A 15,114-nucleotide genomic window follows, 5' to 3' on the forward strand; every position below is an offset into this window, starting at 1 on the left:
TGGCAAATTTCATCAAATAAAGCACTTGCTTTAGAAAACGTATCCCTAAAATGTTCTTGTCTGGATCTGTCTTAACAATCTAAAACCTAGCAGGAAGCAAAAATCCTAAAAACTCAAACCTAGGTGTGGGAAAATCAAGAGCTGTCTTTCAACTGACTTTGTTATCTTACAGTTGAAAACCTTGCTTCACCAAAAACTATTTCCAAAATGGAAAATTTGGTTTCAGCTATCATGGTTGACATGCACATATGCTTCAGGTAGCAGTGATGCCCAAACACTGTGCCTTCTAGGGGTGGGCGAGGACTGAGCAACACCGTGGGAGGAGAGAATGGCTAGGGCTCTCCACACTTGCTCTTCCCTGGTCCTCCCAGCCTGTTACCTGGTGTTGCGAAACTCAGCGTCTGGAGAGCATTGGCCATCTACGTCATGTCTTTTCAAAGAATATGATCTAGCTCTTTCTGGTCAAGGGTGAAAAGATAAGCTCTCGGAGGTCCAGGAACAGGCTCTCCCTGGTAAGGATGAGCCATTCTCTACGAGGACCACTAGCACAAGTTCACAGCACAGTGCTGGGTGCACAGTCCCTCGCAATCAGGGATGCTTCTGATAGAGAAAACCACCACAGTTTTCAGGAAATGGGCAACCGACATCACCTTGTTGTGATGATTCTTCCAAAAGTTGTGGTTCCCTGCAATTCTCGTGGATATGCCAGAGACAGTGCCTGGAAATTTTTTAAATTGTGGTAAAATATATGTAATGTGAAATCTACCACCTGAACCGTCTTGGTGAGTGTAATTCAGAGGCTTTAGGTACATTTATGTTGTTGTGCAACCATCCATTGCCAGAACTTTTCCATTTTCCCAAATTGAAACTCCATGTCCATTAAACAATAATTCCCCATTTCTCCCTCTACCCAGCCCCTGGCAACCACTACCCTACTTTCTGTCTCTAAGAATCTGACTATTTCAGATACCTCATATAAGTTGGAAATGTATTGTATAATCCATTCACAAGACTGATTTCCAGAAGTGAAATAAAATCCCAGTAGCCAGAGTGACTGTCATTTTCAATGTCTATCTGCTCTCCACACACACACACACACACACACACACACACAATTTACCACTGTAGCGGCTGAAAGCCAGAGACCCTTTTCCATGGTAAAACAGAAGGCAAAGTCATCTTCCTCTAGCTGATCAAGCCACAGTGATTCTTCACAGAGGCAGATGGGAAAGTTGGCATCAGGAGGTCCAGTAGATTGCTGGAGTGCTTAGGGATACAGCAAAGGTGACTGCCAATTCACAGGTTCTTAAGATTTTGGCCTGAACAAAGGAGTATCCAGTTCATGGTTCCAAACCACTGAAGCATCCAGATGCTTCAGGGTGTATATAAAAAGGAGGATTAAGGGAGGTGTCGGTAAAACCCAGCAGAGGAAGTGCCAAGCCCTGTGTGGTAGCTTACTGTGAGGAGACAGCTGAGGTGGAAGCAAGATGGTGACCTGAAAAGCTCCCTAATTTTCTCACGAGAATGGTCCCACATAATCTGCTTTGGGTGGTAAATATAAGTAGGCCCTAAAATAAGGCTTGGTTCATACCCAAGCACAAATCATGGGGCAATAGATGAACACCAACAATCACAGCAACTCCCATTTCCTGAGTACTTATTCTGCGTCAGAAACACTTACTAGGTGCTTTATACACACTGTCTCATTTGATCTTCACAACTCTGAGATACAGATACTGTGGGTACTGCCTTTGCATTGAAAAGAACACCTAATTCTGAAAAACTGTGACAAACTCAAGGTCATACAGTTTACAAAGGAGATTCACTGCAAGGTCTATGTTACCCCAAAGCTCATGCTTTAATTAACAGCCTTTCAAGGTAGAAGTTATTTTCATACCCCCATGGCAAAGAAAGAAAATTGTTCATTAGGAATCTCTTGGCTGAAATTTTTTAATGCTTAAAAACAGCCCCAATTAAACTTCAGTGGGTTAAGTGTGGAACAAGCACCAGATTCAGGATCCCTCCAGTCTCTGAAGGTCTGACATGTGATCCCAGGCCAGTCACTCAGCTTCTCTGGCCCTGGGTTTCCCAGGAAACTTGTGAAACAAGGCTACTTCCCCCTCTTCTGCCCCTACCTCAAAGCATTCCATGGGGTCAATTACCCGTGCTGAGATAAAAAGGCTGATATCCAAGGATGAACCTATTGGCCTACTTTCTTTTTACTTATCAGAGCTTCCCAGAAAAGTTATCAGCTAATCAGCAAATAACTATCTAGCACCTACTATGTGTGCAGCCACACAGCAGTTATGCGGAGTATCCAGAAGTACAAGCACCATCCTTGCCTCTGAGGACCTATCTCCAAGTTTGGGGACTTATGAGATATATGAAACAAAAGCACAAAAACATCTGGTGGGTTGGGCCTATCATTCAGCACCCAATTATGAGACACAAACTAGAGGTATTGGAATTAGGAAGGACATCAGCCAGGACTAGAAGAGCTTAGGTTTCCAAGACAAAGTAGAATTTTAAAACAGCCTTGATAGATGAATAACGTTTGGGAAAGTGGAAAGGAAAGGCATTCCAGGCAAAAGGAACTCCAGAAGCTAAGGATGAGGCTGGATGGAGTAGTATACAGGATGGGTGATCACAAGAGACCCAGAGATCTCTCGGTAGGGGTAGGGGGATAGGTGAGTGGTGGGGATGGAGCCTGGAGCCAGACTTCAGAAGACTTGAATGCCTGGAAGGGTACACTGGGAACAAAAGGTAGTGAGCTTGGTGACCCAGTGAACACTGGAAATCACTTGGTTTGGATTTCTCTGCCTTTAGTAGAGGAAAAGCAAAAGAACATGTGTACAAACTGGGTGTTGTAACACAAAGACATCAGTCATCCCAGATGAGAGGCACTGAAGAACTCCTGGGGGCAAGGACTCATTATATTTCTGAATACAGAACTGGAAACCTAATACGTACCCCAAAATGCTTGGATCTGCTGCTGCTAGTTTCATGTGGACCTTTCAGCCCCAATGTGAAAGCAAATAGGCCTGGTCCGGAATCTCTAGACTTCCATTCAATCACCCCTGCCTTTCTGTTAGCTACCAGATCAGTAGGAGAAGGTAAGCACACTGCCTACCTCTGCCCCAAGGAAGCAGGCTTTCAGATGGTCCGTTGCCCAGCAGGCCACGTGGAGTCCAACACCAAGCTGCTGTTGCAAAGGGCACTCAAGGAGAGGCTGTACCAGCAGCACTCTCCATCTAAAAAGTCCCAGACTCTTCCTATGGGAGTCACATCAAGAAACATAGTCCCTGGGTCCTCTTCAGACAAGAGGACACTAAGCAATCATGCCAGGTCTAAAGGGGTCTAGAGATGTTTGATGACATCATTCGATCCCATGAGATGCAAGAACTGAAACAGTCCATGCAAAGGAAAGTACTCACATTCACGGAGGTACTCTCCAGACAGTGTTGACTTAGTTGAACCTGTTATCATATAACCAGCTGGTTACCATCTGAATCAAACCAGCAACTCAGAGCAGCTGCCCTCCCTCCCTAGCAGTCCACTGCCATGGCCTGACCTCTCCTGTAGTCTTCCCAACTCAAGGAAAATGGCAAGCCTGATTCTCACCCAGCCGCAGACCCACAGAATGAACAGGAGACGTTTTAGCAAACAGAGGAAAGACCTGCCCCTGCACTGCACTGAGCATCTTCACAATGAAAGAATCAGATCCTCAGATAACAGTTTAAAATGTATTAAAATACATGCACCTGCCAGGGAACAATCCCTCGCTAGTTAGATCCAGAGCAACAGAAGTACTTCAATTCCTTTCTGTTCATTTCTTTTTCATAAGAAACCCCTGATGGTAGGAGCAAGAATTTCTCTAGAGAATATAACTTCCAGTATCATTCATAAACTTTTCAACGCAAATGAAAAGCAGTTCAGAGCAAGTGTCACCTGAATGGATTTCTCTCCTTCTTACTTGAACTTCTGTGGGTATACAGGTATACACACAGACAGACAGACACACACACACACACCACACACACACACTTTTAGGAAAGACATCAGCACAGCATACTTGCTGAGGATTTGTGCACTTCAGAGTGAAAATGCAAGCTGTCTCTGCCAGGCCATCCCTGCTATGACATCAAAAAGCCCCTACCAAAGAAAAACCACCCGGGAAAGTAGCCAGGAAAGGGAAACGCCTCCTTGAAACAGCCTGAGAAAGGCGATCCTGATTCAGTCCATGCTGAAACTATTTCCAAACACCAGCCAGGAAGTCCCTTCTCTCAGGGTGCTCTACTGCCCAGCAAACCCAGACCCGCCTTTGCGGAAGCCAGATCCCTGGGGAAAGGGGCTTCCCAGCTTCTCTGCCGCCCACTGGGATCCATCAGTAGCCAGGTCTTCCGACCCTGCCTAACCAACACAAACACAAAAGCTGCACCGCGAGCACGCGAACACACGAACACACACACACACACACACACACACACACACACACACACACACTGATACATACATACCTTTCACCCTCCATTGTGCGAGGCCCAGCTGGGGTGGCAGCCGCTGAGCTGTGCATGCACTGGAGGATCCTAGCTCTGTTCTCAGTCCTCCCAGCCAACCAGCGAGAGATCTGATCAGCAACAGTGATTCAGCATGGCTGCAGATGAAGCCTCCTCCCTCTCAACACTCCTTCCTATGACTTACTCGTGGCCGCTTCTACCGCAGAAGCAGCAGCAGCAGCAGAAAATGTCTTACCCAGAGCTCCCTGCAGCCCTTTCAGCTGCTAAAAGCAGCAACCCACTTGCTCCCCCTCCCCCACGGGCTTGCTGCTCCTCCGTCTCCTAGGAACAGCGCAGCTCTGGAGACCCAAGTGCAGTGCCACCTTTCCAGTCGCTTCCACATATGCCCAGGCATTCCCAGCCCAAGCAACTAGCCTACTCCAGGGGCTCCCATCTCCTCTGCCTGGATTCCAAAGGCTCAGGCAGTTCCTCACTAACCCAAGAAATACCAGCCCCCACCTTCCTCCCCTGCCCCCATAGGCTGTGAGCCTGTCAGCCTGGCCAGATTGCTGGAATGAGGAGGCCCCTTTGTGGCTTACAGTGGAGTTTATCCACCTGGGGAAATTGACTTGTAGGTCATAGCTCATGTTCCCATTGCTCCTCCCAAAATCTACAGTAGCTCTGTGAGTCTGATAGACAGAGAAAAGTTAGGGGGAAAGAGCCTAACAGAACTGAGAAGAATGCAGAGAAAAATCAGAAAAAGAGAACTAGTAGAAATAGGTAAAACTGAAACGAACACTATTCTACTGCAAGAAATGAAACTGCAGTAAAGCCATCACAATGGATACTACATACATTTATTTCCTGAGGCCATAATGAAAGACCACAAACTTCAAAGCACAATCCTAAAATATCTTCCTAAAGTCTGCTGTGCTGAAATTTGACTTAAGCTGTGGCCCCAACCATTTAGTCTCCCACTGAATCCCCATCTCCAGCCAAAGACCTCCCACATATAATCTCCAGCTGTTGAGCCACAATTTAGACCACCCTAATGCTAAAACATCATCTTGGGACAGGCTGGAGGCCAGCCTGCTTCTCATAGCCACCACAGTCAAGGGGAATAGAGGTAACTGGGGCAATCAGCCACTGGTGTTTGATTAGCCACCAAAAAAATGGAAGTTCCTTGATGCCTCAGAAAAATCATACGTGAGTATCTCTAATCCAGGAACCCTGTGTGTCACATCTGTGCTTTTCAGGACCCATACTTACTACCACTAGCTGGTTGAATGACTTTCAGTCAGTCTTTTCCCAACTCTGGACCTCAGCCCCTCATCCGTAACACAGGGTCAGACCAGACAATCTAGAGACCCTTTCAGCGCTAAAATCACATGATTCTAAAAATGTCTTAAATGTTCCAGTTTTCTTCTCATTAGATTACCCTGTAAGATTGTTAAATGTTTACTGGACTTTAATTTTGAGGGGTCTTTAGGGAGGATAACATGATTAATGTGAAAGTATGAGGGATGCTCAGTGAATCTATTATAGTTATAATTCCAATCTGTTAAATTTCTTCACTGCCTCAAAACCCCGAGACCACAGGGAGGCAGGAAGGACACTGAGGTGATAGAAACTAAGAATAACTTAAACTTTATACAGTCCCCTGAACTCAAACTGGCTAGCATGTTACTCTCAAAGATTACCCCCTACCCCCGACACTACAATGTCCTCTTAGATGAGGTCGTTAGGTTGTTACCCAACTCACTCTTTCTTAAGTAAGAAGAGGCCCAGGTGATTTTATTTACACCCTACAGCCCTGTATCACTGCTTCCTCCTTTCACAACAACACCCCTCATATCTTTCTCCCTCTCTGTCCCTTCCTTTCCTAATCAGCCCCATGGCTCTGCTCCAGATATTTCCTCTAGAAGTGAATCACAGGGACCAGAAGCTGAACATCACAAACAAGGAAACTGAATCCCAGACTTCGTGCCAGAGTTCAGACATTCACCAGGAAGACAAGTGGGTGATTCATAGACAGGACATGAGAATAAGATGAGTCTCTCACAACGCCATACCCTCACTCACAACTTCACCATATAGGAAACCAGAGAAGTGTCACATCTAACACACCAGACCGAAATTTAACAAAAGGTCAGAAAAGGAAATACTGAAGGGCTGAGCATATTCAGGTTTCAACACACAACTACTGAGAGGCAGTATAAAATTTTTACAGAATTTCCTCTGCATCCTATTTGTGCAGTGCTAACCAATGTCACTACAGTGTATGTGTTGAAACCATACTGCTATCACCTGGACGCTGTACTCCCTACTCACTCTCCCCACAAGTAAGCAGAACAGAGACTACTCAGAGAAGGACATCAAGAAAAGAAAGGCCACCTCGCAAAACCAGGGCCAGAGCTGAGCCCAGACTCAAAAGTCTCCAGACTCCCGGGGCAAAGTTGCCACCCTAATCTCCCCTACTATCAGAGCTACACTTTACATTTTCTACCTTAATATCCAAATGTTCTCTGGGCCACAGCCTGAACTGGCTCGCCAGAGGCTAACTTTCCCTGACTGGACTTCAGATTAAGGAGAGTTGCTTTTAGATTCTCGCAATAGAGGAAAGTCCACAGAACCAGAGTCTGCCCGGAAGAAGGGGTCCCATCCTTGGAACTCCCAGCTGTAGTGTCTGACCCCCTTGCCACCCTCCTCCCTGTACCCAAAGCTTCTCCCACAGCTTACCCACTGTACCTAGGGGCCTCACTTCTCCATCCCAAAGCAATTCACCCAGCCATGTACACAGACTTGAACTTCAGAATCCTCCAGCTCTATGTGGCTTAAGAAGAAACCATGTCAGAAGAATCTTTGTAGTTTTTTTTAAGTGGGTTTGGTCTAGAGTGTTCTCTTCTCCACACTCCAACTCTCCACAAGGAGACTATACAGCACAGCTTATCTGGAGACAGCGAGATCAGTCTTTCTTCCTTTTATGCATCTTTTCCTTCTATTCTTGCTTTTATCCTCCTTCTCCACATCTTCAGTTCCTCACATTTGCAGACACCATAACACACAGCGGTGCATCAGGACCGCCTGCCAAGCTGGTTAAAATCACAGGCATCAGCAATCAAAAGGCACAAAGAAACTTTCTAGGGTTATGACAATGTTCCATATCTTGAGTGTGATGACACTTACATAATTTTATACAACTACTACATTTTATCACACTAGACACATATAGTGAGTGAATTTTATTTTACATAAATTATACCTCAATAAATCTGGAAGAATGAAAACACTACTGGGCCAGGCTCCACCTCACACATATAGCATTAAGGGTCCAACGAGCAGGAATTTTAATGAACTTCATAGGTGACTCTAATGCATAGCTGAGTGCAAAGACCACAATGAAAAGAGCGCAGACCATGAGAATCAGACAGACCAGGGTCTGTGTATACTTACGAGAAACATGACCCTAAGCAAGGTACTTTACAAGTCTCAATTTCCTCATCTGTATAAGGAAGATAATAATAGTACCTACCTCCCAAGGTTTTTAGGTTTTAAGGTTAAAGAATAACAAGCATTTAGCAGAGAGCCTGGCCTGTAATAAGCACTGAGAAACTATTAGTAGTTATTATTCGCATTGCCTATGCCAATGTTATCAAACTATAGCTCTGTGAGTCCTTGGTTTCAAGGTCAAGAATAAAGTCAGTCAGGGTACCTTGTGCAAGAAGTACAGCCCTGGGCCTCTCCTGGAGCCATTTCCACATCTTCTGTGGTCACTATTACCAAGAGGTCACCAGGGACTAAGCAAGACCAGAACTAAATTAAGGCCTACCCATACCTGTATCACCAACACTTCCTTTCAGATTCCGGACCACTCAATGAGTAGATTCTCCTCTCTCTGCTTAGAGGGCCCCCAGCACAGGAAGCCAGGCAGAAAATGAAAAGGAACTTGCGGCCCAAAAAAGTCAAAAGGTAAAGAGAACAGCATCTTATCCAGAGTAATGCCTGGCTTCCCTCAGGACTCCTGAGCAGATTCAAAAGGATAATCACCCGTGGCATTTGTGTCGCACTTGAAAGCTCATAAAGTGCCTCACGTCCCTCATCTCCTTGGACTTAAGATAACATCCCTTGAAGAGGAATAACAGCTCTCATCCCCTGACTATTTACTGTGGGCCAGACTTTGTACTCAGGACTTGCCATGTACCCCTCTCGTTTAGTCCTCACAAAAACCCTATAAGCAGGGAAGATTAGCCCTGTTTTAAACGTGAGAAGTATAGAAATGCAACAGATTTTTGTACATTGATTTTGTACCTACAACTTTACTGAATTCATTTATTAGTTCTGACAGTTTTTTGACAGCGTCTTTAGGGTTTTCTATATATAATATCATGTCATCTGCAAATAGTGATCATTTTTCTTCTTCCTTTCCAATTTGGATGCTTTACTTCTTTTTCTTGCCTAATTGTTCTAAGACTTCCAATATTATGATGCAAAAGTGGGCATCCTTCCATTTCCCTGATCTTAGAGGAAAAGTTTTCAGCCTTTCACCACTGAGTATATTAGCTGTGGACTTGGCATATATTGCCTTTATTATGCTAAGATACGTTCTGTCTGTAATCACTTTGTCGAGAGTTTTTGTCATAAATGGATGCTGAATTCTGTCAAATGCTTTTTATGCTTCTACTGAGACAATCATATAATTTTTACACTTCATGTTGCTAATGCAGTGTATCACATTGATTGATTTGCAGATATTGAACTACCCTAGCAACCCTGGAATAAATCCCACTTGATCATGGTGTATGATCCTTTTAATGTATTAACTCAGTTTATTAATATTTTGTTGAGGATTTTTGCATCTAGGTTCATCAGGATTATTGAACTGTAATTTTTTTTCTTGCAGCATCCTTGTTTGGTTTTGGTAACAGGATAATGGTGGCCTTATAAAATGAGTTTAGTAGAGTTCTCTCCTCTGCTAGAACTAATTAACAAATACAGTAAAGTTTCAGGACACAAAATCAATATACAAAAAAATCTGCTGTGTTTCTATACACTAATAATGAAGTATCAGAAAGAGAAATACAGAAAACTAACACATTACAATTACATCCAAAAAAGCCAAAATATCCAGGAATAAATTTAACCAAGGAGGTGAAAGACTTGTATATTCAAAACAATGAAACATTAATCAAAGAAATTGGAAAAGCCACAAATAAATGGAAATATATTCCATGCTTATGGATTGGAAGAATCAATACTGTTAAAATGTTCATACTACCCGAAGCAATCTACGTATTCAATGTACTCTCTGTCAAAATTTCAATGGGTTTTTCAAATAAATAGAACAAGTAATCCTAAAATTTGTATGGAATTACAAAAAACTCCAAGTATCCAAAGCAATCTTGAGAAAAGGAAAAAGCCAAGGCATCATACTCTTTGGTTTCAAACTATATTACAAAGCTATAGTAATTAAAACATTTATGATATTGGCATAAAAACAGATACATAGAGTGAAACAGAATACAGAGCCCAGAAATAAACCCATACATAGATGGTCAATTAATTTATGACAAAAGAACCAAAAAACACAGGAAAAAGCAAAGGCAGCAAAAGCAAAAATAAACAAGTGGACTATATCAAACTGAAAAGCTTCTGCACAGCAAAGGAAACCATCAACAAAATAAAAAAGCAACCTAAAGAGTAGATCCAAAGATCCAAAATATATAAAGAACCTCATACAACTCAATAGCAAAAAAACAATCTAACTGAAAAGTAGGCAGAGGATCTGAGTGGATATTCTCCAAAATAGACACACAAATAGCCAAGAGGTAAATGAAAAGGTGCTCACCACCACTAATCATTAGGGAAATTCAAAGGAGAACCACAGTGAGATATCACTTCACACCTGTTAGAATACCTATTATCAAAAGGACAAGAAATAACAAATGTTGGTTAGGATGTGAAAAAAAAAAGGGAAACCCTGTGCACCATTGGTGGGAATTTAAATTGGTGCAGCCACTATGGAAAATATACGGAGATTCCTTGAAAAATTAAAAACAGAACTACCACATGATCCAGCAATTCCACTGAAGAAAATGAAAACACTAACTCAAAAAGAAGTATGTAGCCCCATGTTCACTGCAGTATTATTTACAATAGCCATGATATGGAAACAACCCAAATGTCTAGCAATGGATGAATGGATAAGGAAGATAATACACACACACACACACACACACACACAGACACACACACACACACAGAGGAATATTATTCAGCCATAAGAAAGAAGGAAATTGTGGCATTTGTGACAATATGAATGGACCTTGAGGGCATTATGCTAAGTGTAATAAGTCAGGCAGAAAAAGACAAATGCTATATAATCTGTCATATATGTGGAATCTAAAAAAAAAAAAAGTTTTAAACTAAAAAAACCCCAATCTCATAGATACAGAAAACAGATTGGTGGTTGCCAGAGGCAGGGTGGTAGGGGAGGGAGAAAAGTGTGAAGGAGGTCAAAAGGTAAAAAAGAAAACATGTTTTTTTCTTTTCAAAAGTTATCCAATAACTATAAGCTGAACTAGAATGGAAAGAAAGAAGGGAGAGAGGGAGGAAGAGAAAAATGGAGGGAGAGAGGAAGGAAGGAAGGGAAGGAGGGAAAGATAGAGAAAGAAGAAGGAAGGACGGAAGGAAAAAGAAAAGAAAAAGGAAAGGAAAAGAAAAGAAAAGAAAGTAGCGTGAGGAAAGGGAGGTTCTGAGAGTTAAATGACTTGACCACAGCCCCAAAGGTCTTCCTGACCTCAGAACCCACTACTTACTACTGTGCTTGGCAGGCACTACCTTTACAGTACTACTTTCATTTCAGAGATAAGCCAACTGGCTGAGAGAGAGAAAGCAATGGGTTCAAGATCATTCAGCGAGTTGGGTGTGGGACCAGATCCTCAGATGTCTGGCTAAATGCCCTCTCCACCTCACTTGAAGATGGGAAATAACAGCATTTGAACCCCTAAAGATATTAACACAGGCTGGCATACAAGGCTTCCAACACCCACTATTATCACCTACTATTATAAAGTCCTTACCCGTGGACTCCTCTGGACCCCCAGCTTACCAACCAAGGTTGCCAAAGACTGCTCCTGGGGAAAGCTGGAGGCACACCACTGGACCCTAGGTGAAGCAAAGAAAAGACAGACCAACTATACCAGCAAGCAGGGTGCTTCACACAGGCCAGTACATTGCCTTCAACCTGCAACCGGTGCCCTCTGCTGGTAGATATATGCATCTCTTCATAAGAAAAGCAAAATCTCATTACTACACCAATGGTTTTGGAAGGGGAAAAAATCAGCTTCCTCCATAGAACATTCCACTCAAGAATGAGAGGAGAGGAGAGGAGAAGAGAAGAGAAGAGAAGAGAAGAGAAGAGAAGAGAAGAGAAGAGAAGAGAAGAGAAGAGAAGAGAAGAGAAGAGAAGAGAAGAGAAGAGAAGAGAAGGGAAGGGAAGGGAAGGGAGGAGAGGAGAGGAGAGGAGAGGAGAGGAGAGGAGAGGGGAGGGGAGGGGAGGGGAGGGGAGGGGAGGGGAGGGGAGGGGAGGGGAGGAGAGGGGAGGGGAGGAGAGGGGAGGAGAGGGGAGGAGAGGAGAGGAGAGAAGGGAGAAGGGAGAAGGGAAGGGAAGGAAAAGAAAAGAAAGGAAAGAAAAGGAGGGAGGAAGGAAGGGAGGGAGGGAGGAAGGAAGGAAGAAAGAAAGAAAGAAAGATTAATTCCTACTTACAACGTTTTCATAGGTACTTGCAACTTTAAATTGACTGCATTGGTCCTCCATCGGCTGTCTCTATCTCACCTCTCTAGTTCTTTCCTTTATGGGTACAAAGAAAGCTGGGCTGTTCTACATGAAAAGGCGAAATATAGATGAGACACAGCTCCAAAGTCAAGCAAGAATACAGTGATGTGTATGTGGGTGAGGCCAGGTCTGCACATCTAGTAGGTACAGAGAAGTGAGGCAGGCACACAGTTAATATAAAACCCATAAAAGAGTATGCACAGACTTTTTGGTCACTCTCTGCTTTCATACAACTGTATGCTTATAATTCAGTCTCACTGAATATCTTTGTCTATGTGATGGGCTGTACCAGGAAGCTATCATATAAATTCTATATGAGCAGTATGACAATGAGCTTACAAACTGAGAAAATGCTCATGGACACATATGAATAATGATGTAAAAAAAAAAAAGATAAAAGAAGTGAAGAAAAGCTACTATGGGAACTCAGGGGAAGAAGAAACAGCTTCCAGTTTGAGGGAAGAAGGGAGTAGGACGTAAGGAGTAGAAATAAAGTTGTGAATTTAGTAAATAATTTTGTTGAGCTTTAAAAAGAGTATTTATAACTGTAAATAGTAGTAACCAGATAATTTCAATATCTCAGGACTTCATTTAAAATTTCAAAAAATAATTTTAAAGGTCTATTTAATTCCATTATCAATGTATTTACACATTGTACTATAATAAATACATATTATTATTACATATTTTATTATAATTTATATTATGGTAGAATATATGCAAAATTTATCATTTTTAAGTGCACAATTCAGTGGTATTCAGTATATTCACAATGCATGGAACCATCACCACAATCCACCTCAGAACTTTTTCATCATCCTCAAAGAAACTCTGTACCCAGTAAACAGTAACTTTCCATTCCCTCTTTCCCTAAGCCCCAGGTAACCAATATTTTACTTTCTGTCTCTATGAATTTGCCTTTTCTAGATTCCTTATATAAGTGCAATCATACAATATTTGTCCTTTTGTGTCTAGCTTATGTCACTCAGCATAATGTTTTTAAGGTTTATCCATGTTGTAGTATGTAACAGAATTTCATTCCTTTTCATGGCTGAATAACATTGTATATGCAACACTACATTGTTTGTCCATTCACCTGTAGATGGACACTGGATTTTTAATATTCCACCTTTTCACAGAGCATAATTTAGTAAACATTTCCCTAATGTTTGACATTTATAGTTTCCAATCTCTTGCTATAGGTATTATAATGACTGTCTTTGTGCAATGACTGTTATTAGCCTTTCATTGAATTGATTTCTTGAGTTAAATTCCTAGTATGGGAGTCCTAGAGCCAAGGCGTAGATACTTCAGTGGTTCTTACTAAGTAAGTCCATATTTACCCTCCTCACTCATCATCTTTTCCAGTCTAATGGAGAAGTTACTGTATGCAGTTTCAGTTTAAAAAGTACAAAACTGTGATTAAAATCCATTGGAGAGAAGCAAACAAAGAGTTCCACCAATGGAAGATAAAGGCCTCAAGCTCATGGATATATGGATCCAGAGACTTGAAGGGAACTGGCTGTGACTCTGAAGTCAGCAATAAGTAGAAATTCAGAAGAGACATGTCAAATGGGCATTTTTGCCACAATCTCCCTTCTGTGACCCAAGTCTCATCTTCTCTGTAACAAAATCTTATTACACATCAGAAAAGAAAAAATTTCCTTCTCAGGGGAGTACTATGAAGTAATTAAATCAGACTAGCTTGCCACACATTTCACTGCAGAGTTTACAAACAAACACAGTGTGATCCTCCTACTACTGACATACCTACACCTGTTATCAGATGCTGTCACTTCTAGTAGTTAGATTCCCTATCTCCCTAAGGGAATTATTCATGGCGCCTATGTCAACAACTGCCTTCACTTCGATCATTTTAAAAAAATCTAACAAGGCAGTCCTTTTTAGAAACTTGCTTACAAAGGATTTACATGATGACACTGAGTCTCCACATGCTTAAAACTGCTAGAAACTGCTCCAAAACTACTAGAAGCTGCAACAATGAAAAGACCTAGAGCTTTTGGAAAAATGAAAGGAATTAACAAAGCAGAGACTGCTCAGAAGAGCTCTCCACCAGTCACAGAGCTGGCTGACCAATGTGATTGCTTTTCCAAACTGCACCTTCTACCCACAACCTGATGTTTTCCAATTAATTTGGTTACATTAACAACAAACAAACAAACAAACAAACAAAAAGAGTTAGCTATTTTAGGAGTTCCCAAGACCAACACCAGGTTCAGAGATGAGCTAAAAAGAACTCACAGAACTCAGCACTGCTAAGTGTTGTACTCACTGCTAAAGTTTATGACATGACAGCCACATAGCAAAGATACACAGTGGGATCATTTGGGGAAAAGACACAGGCAGAGTCTGGAGGAATCCAAGTGTAGGCCTCTTCATGCTCTCTCCCTCCCATGAAGGGTCACACAGAATACACTTGTGTATGATGTTTCTGCCCAAAGACTCAAGGTTTATAGGTACCCACTGCCTCGCACATATCAAAATTCCAGACTCCCAGAAGGAAGAAGGTGGTTAGCATAAATCATATTGTTTGCACAGTCTAGACACACTGAACCACCCCTATGAGTTAGGGAACAGTGGGAACCCTCTCTAAATCCGAGTGCCCAGACAAGGACCAACCTTGCAAGGAGGCCCCTGTGGAGACAGCACATGACAATTAAAGAATGACTGACCAAAAAGAATAATCTCTCTCTCAAAAAAAGCATAGGCATATAGAGATTGTGGGGTTTTTACACCTTAATTCAAGTTGTTCTTATTGCTTTT

General features: G+C 42.3%; 1 protein-coding gene across 5 annotated transcripts in view; it reads right to left on the bottom strand.

Annotated features, from left to right (window-relative positions):
- KLHL3 (kelch like family member 3) overlaps positions 1–15,114 on the bottom strand; it is a 238,308-nt gene that overhangs the window by 105,766 nt on the left and 117,428 nt on the right. Inside the window, exon 1 of one of the 5 annotated variants that reach the window (XM_010981846.3) lies at positions 4,518–5,002. The exons of the other annotated variants lie outside the window; for them this stretch is intronic. Within the exon in view, the coding sequence (XP_010980148.1) occupies positions 4,518–4,573 (56 nt within the window). The 5' untranslated portion in view covers positions 4,574–5,002. Of the gene's footprint in view, positions 1–4,517; positions 5,003–15,114 lie in introns of those variants that run through there. 5 annotated transcript variants of the gene reach the window in all.

This window comes from Camelus dromedarius, chromosome 3 (genome assembly GCF_036321535.1).
Source record: "Camelus dromedarius isolate mCamDro1 chromosome 3, mCamDro1.pat, whole genome shotgun sequence".
Taxonomy (NCBI): domain Eukaryota; kingdom Metazoa; phylum Chordata; class Mammalia; order Artiodactyla; family Camelidae; genus Camelus; species Camelus dromedarius.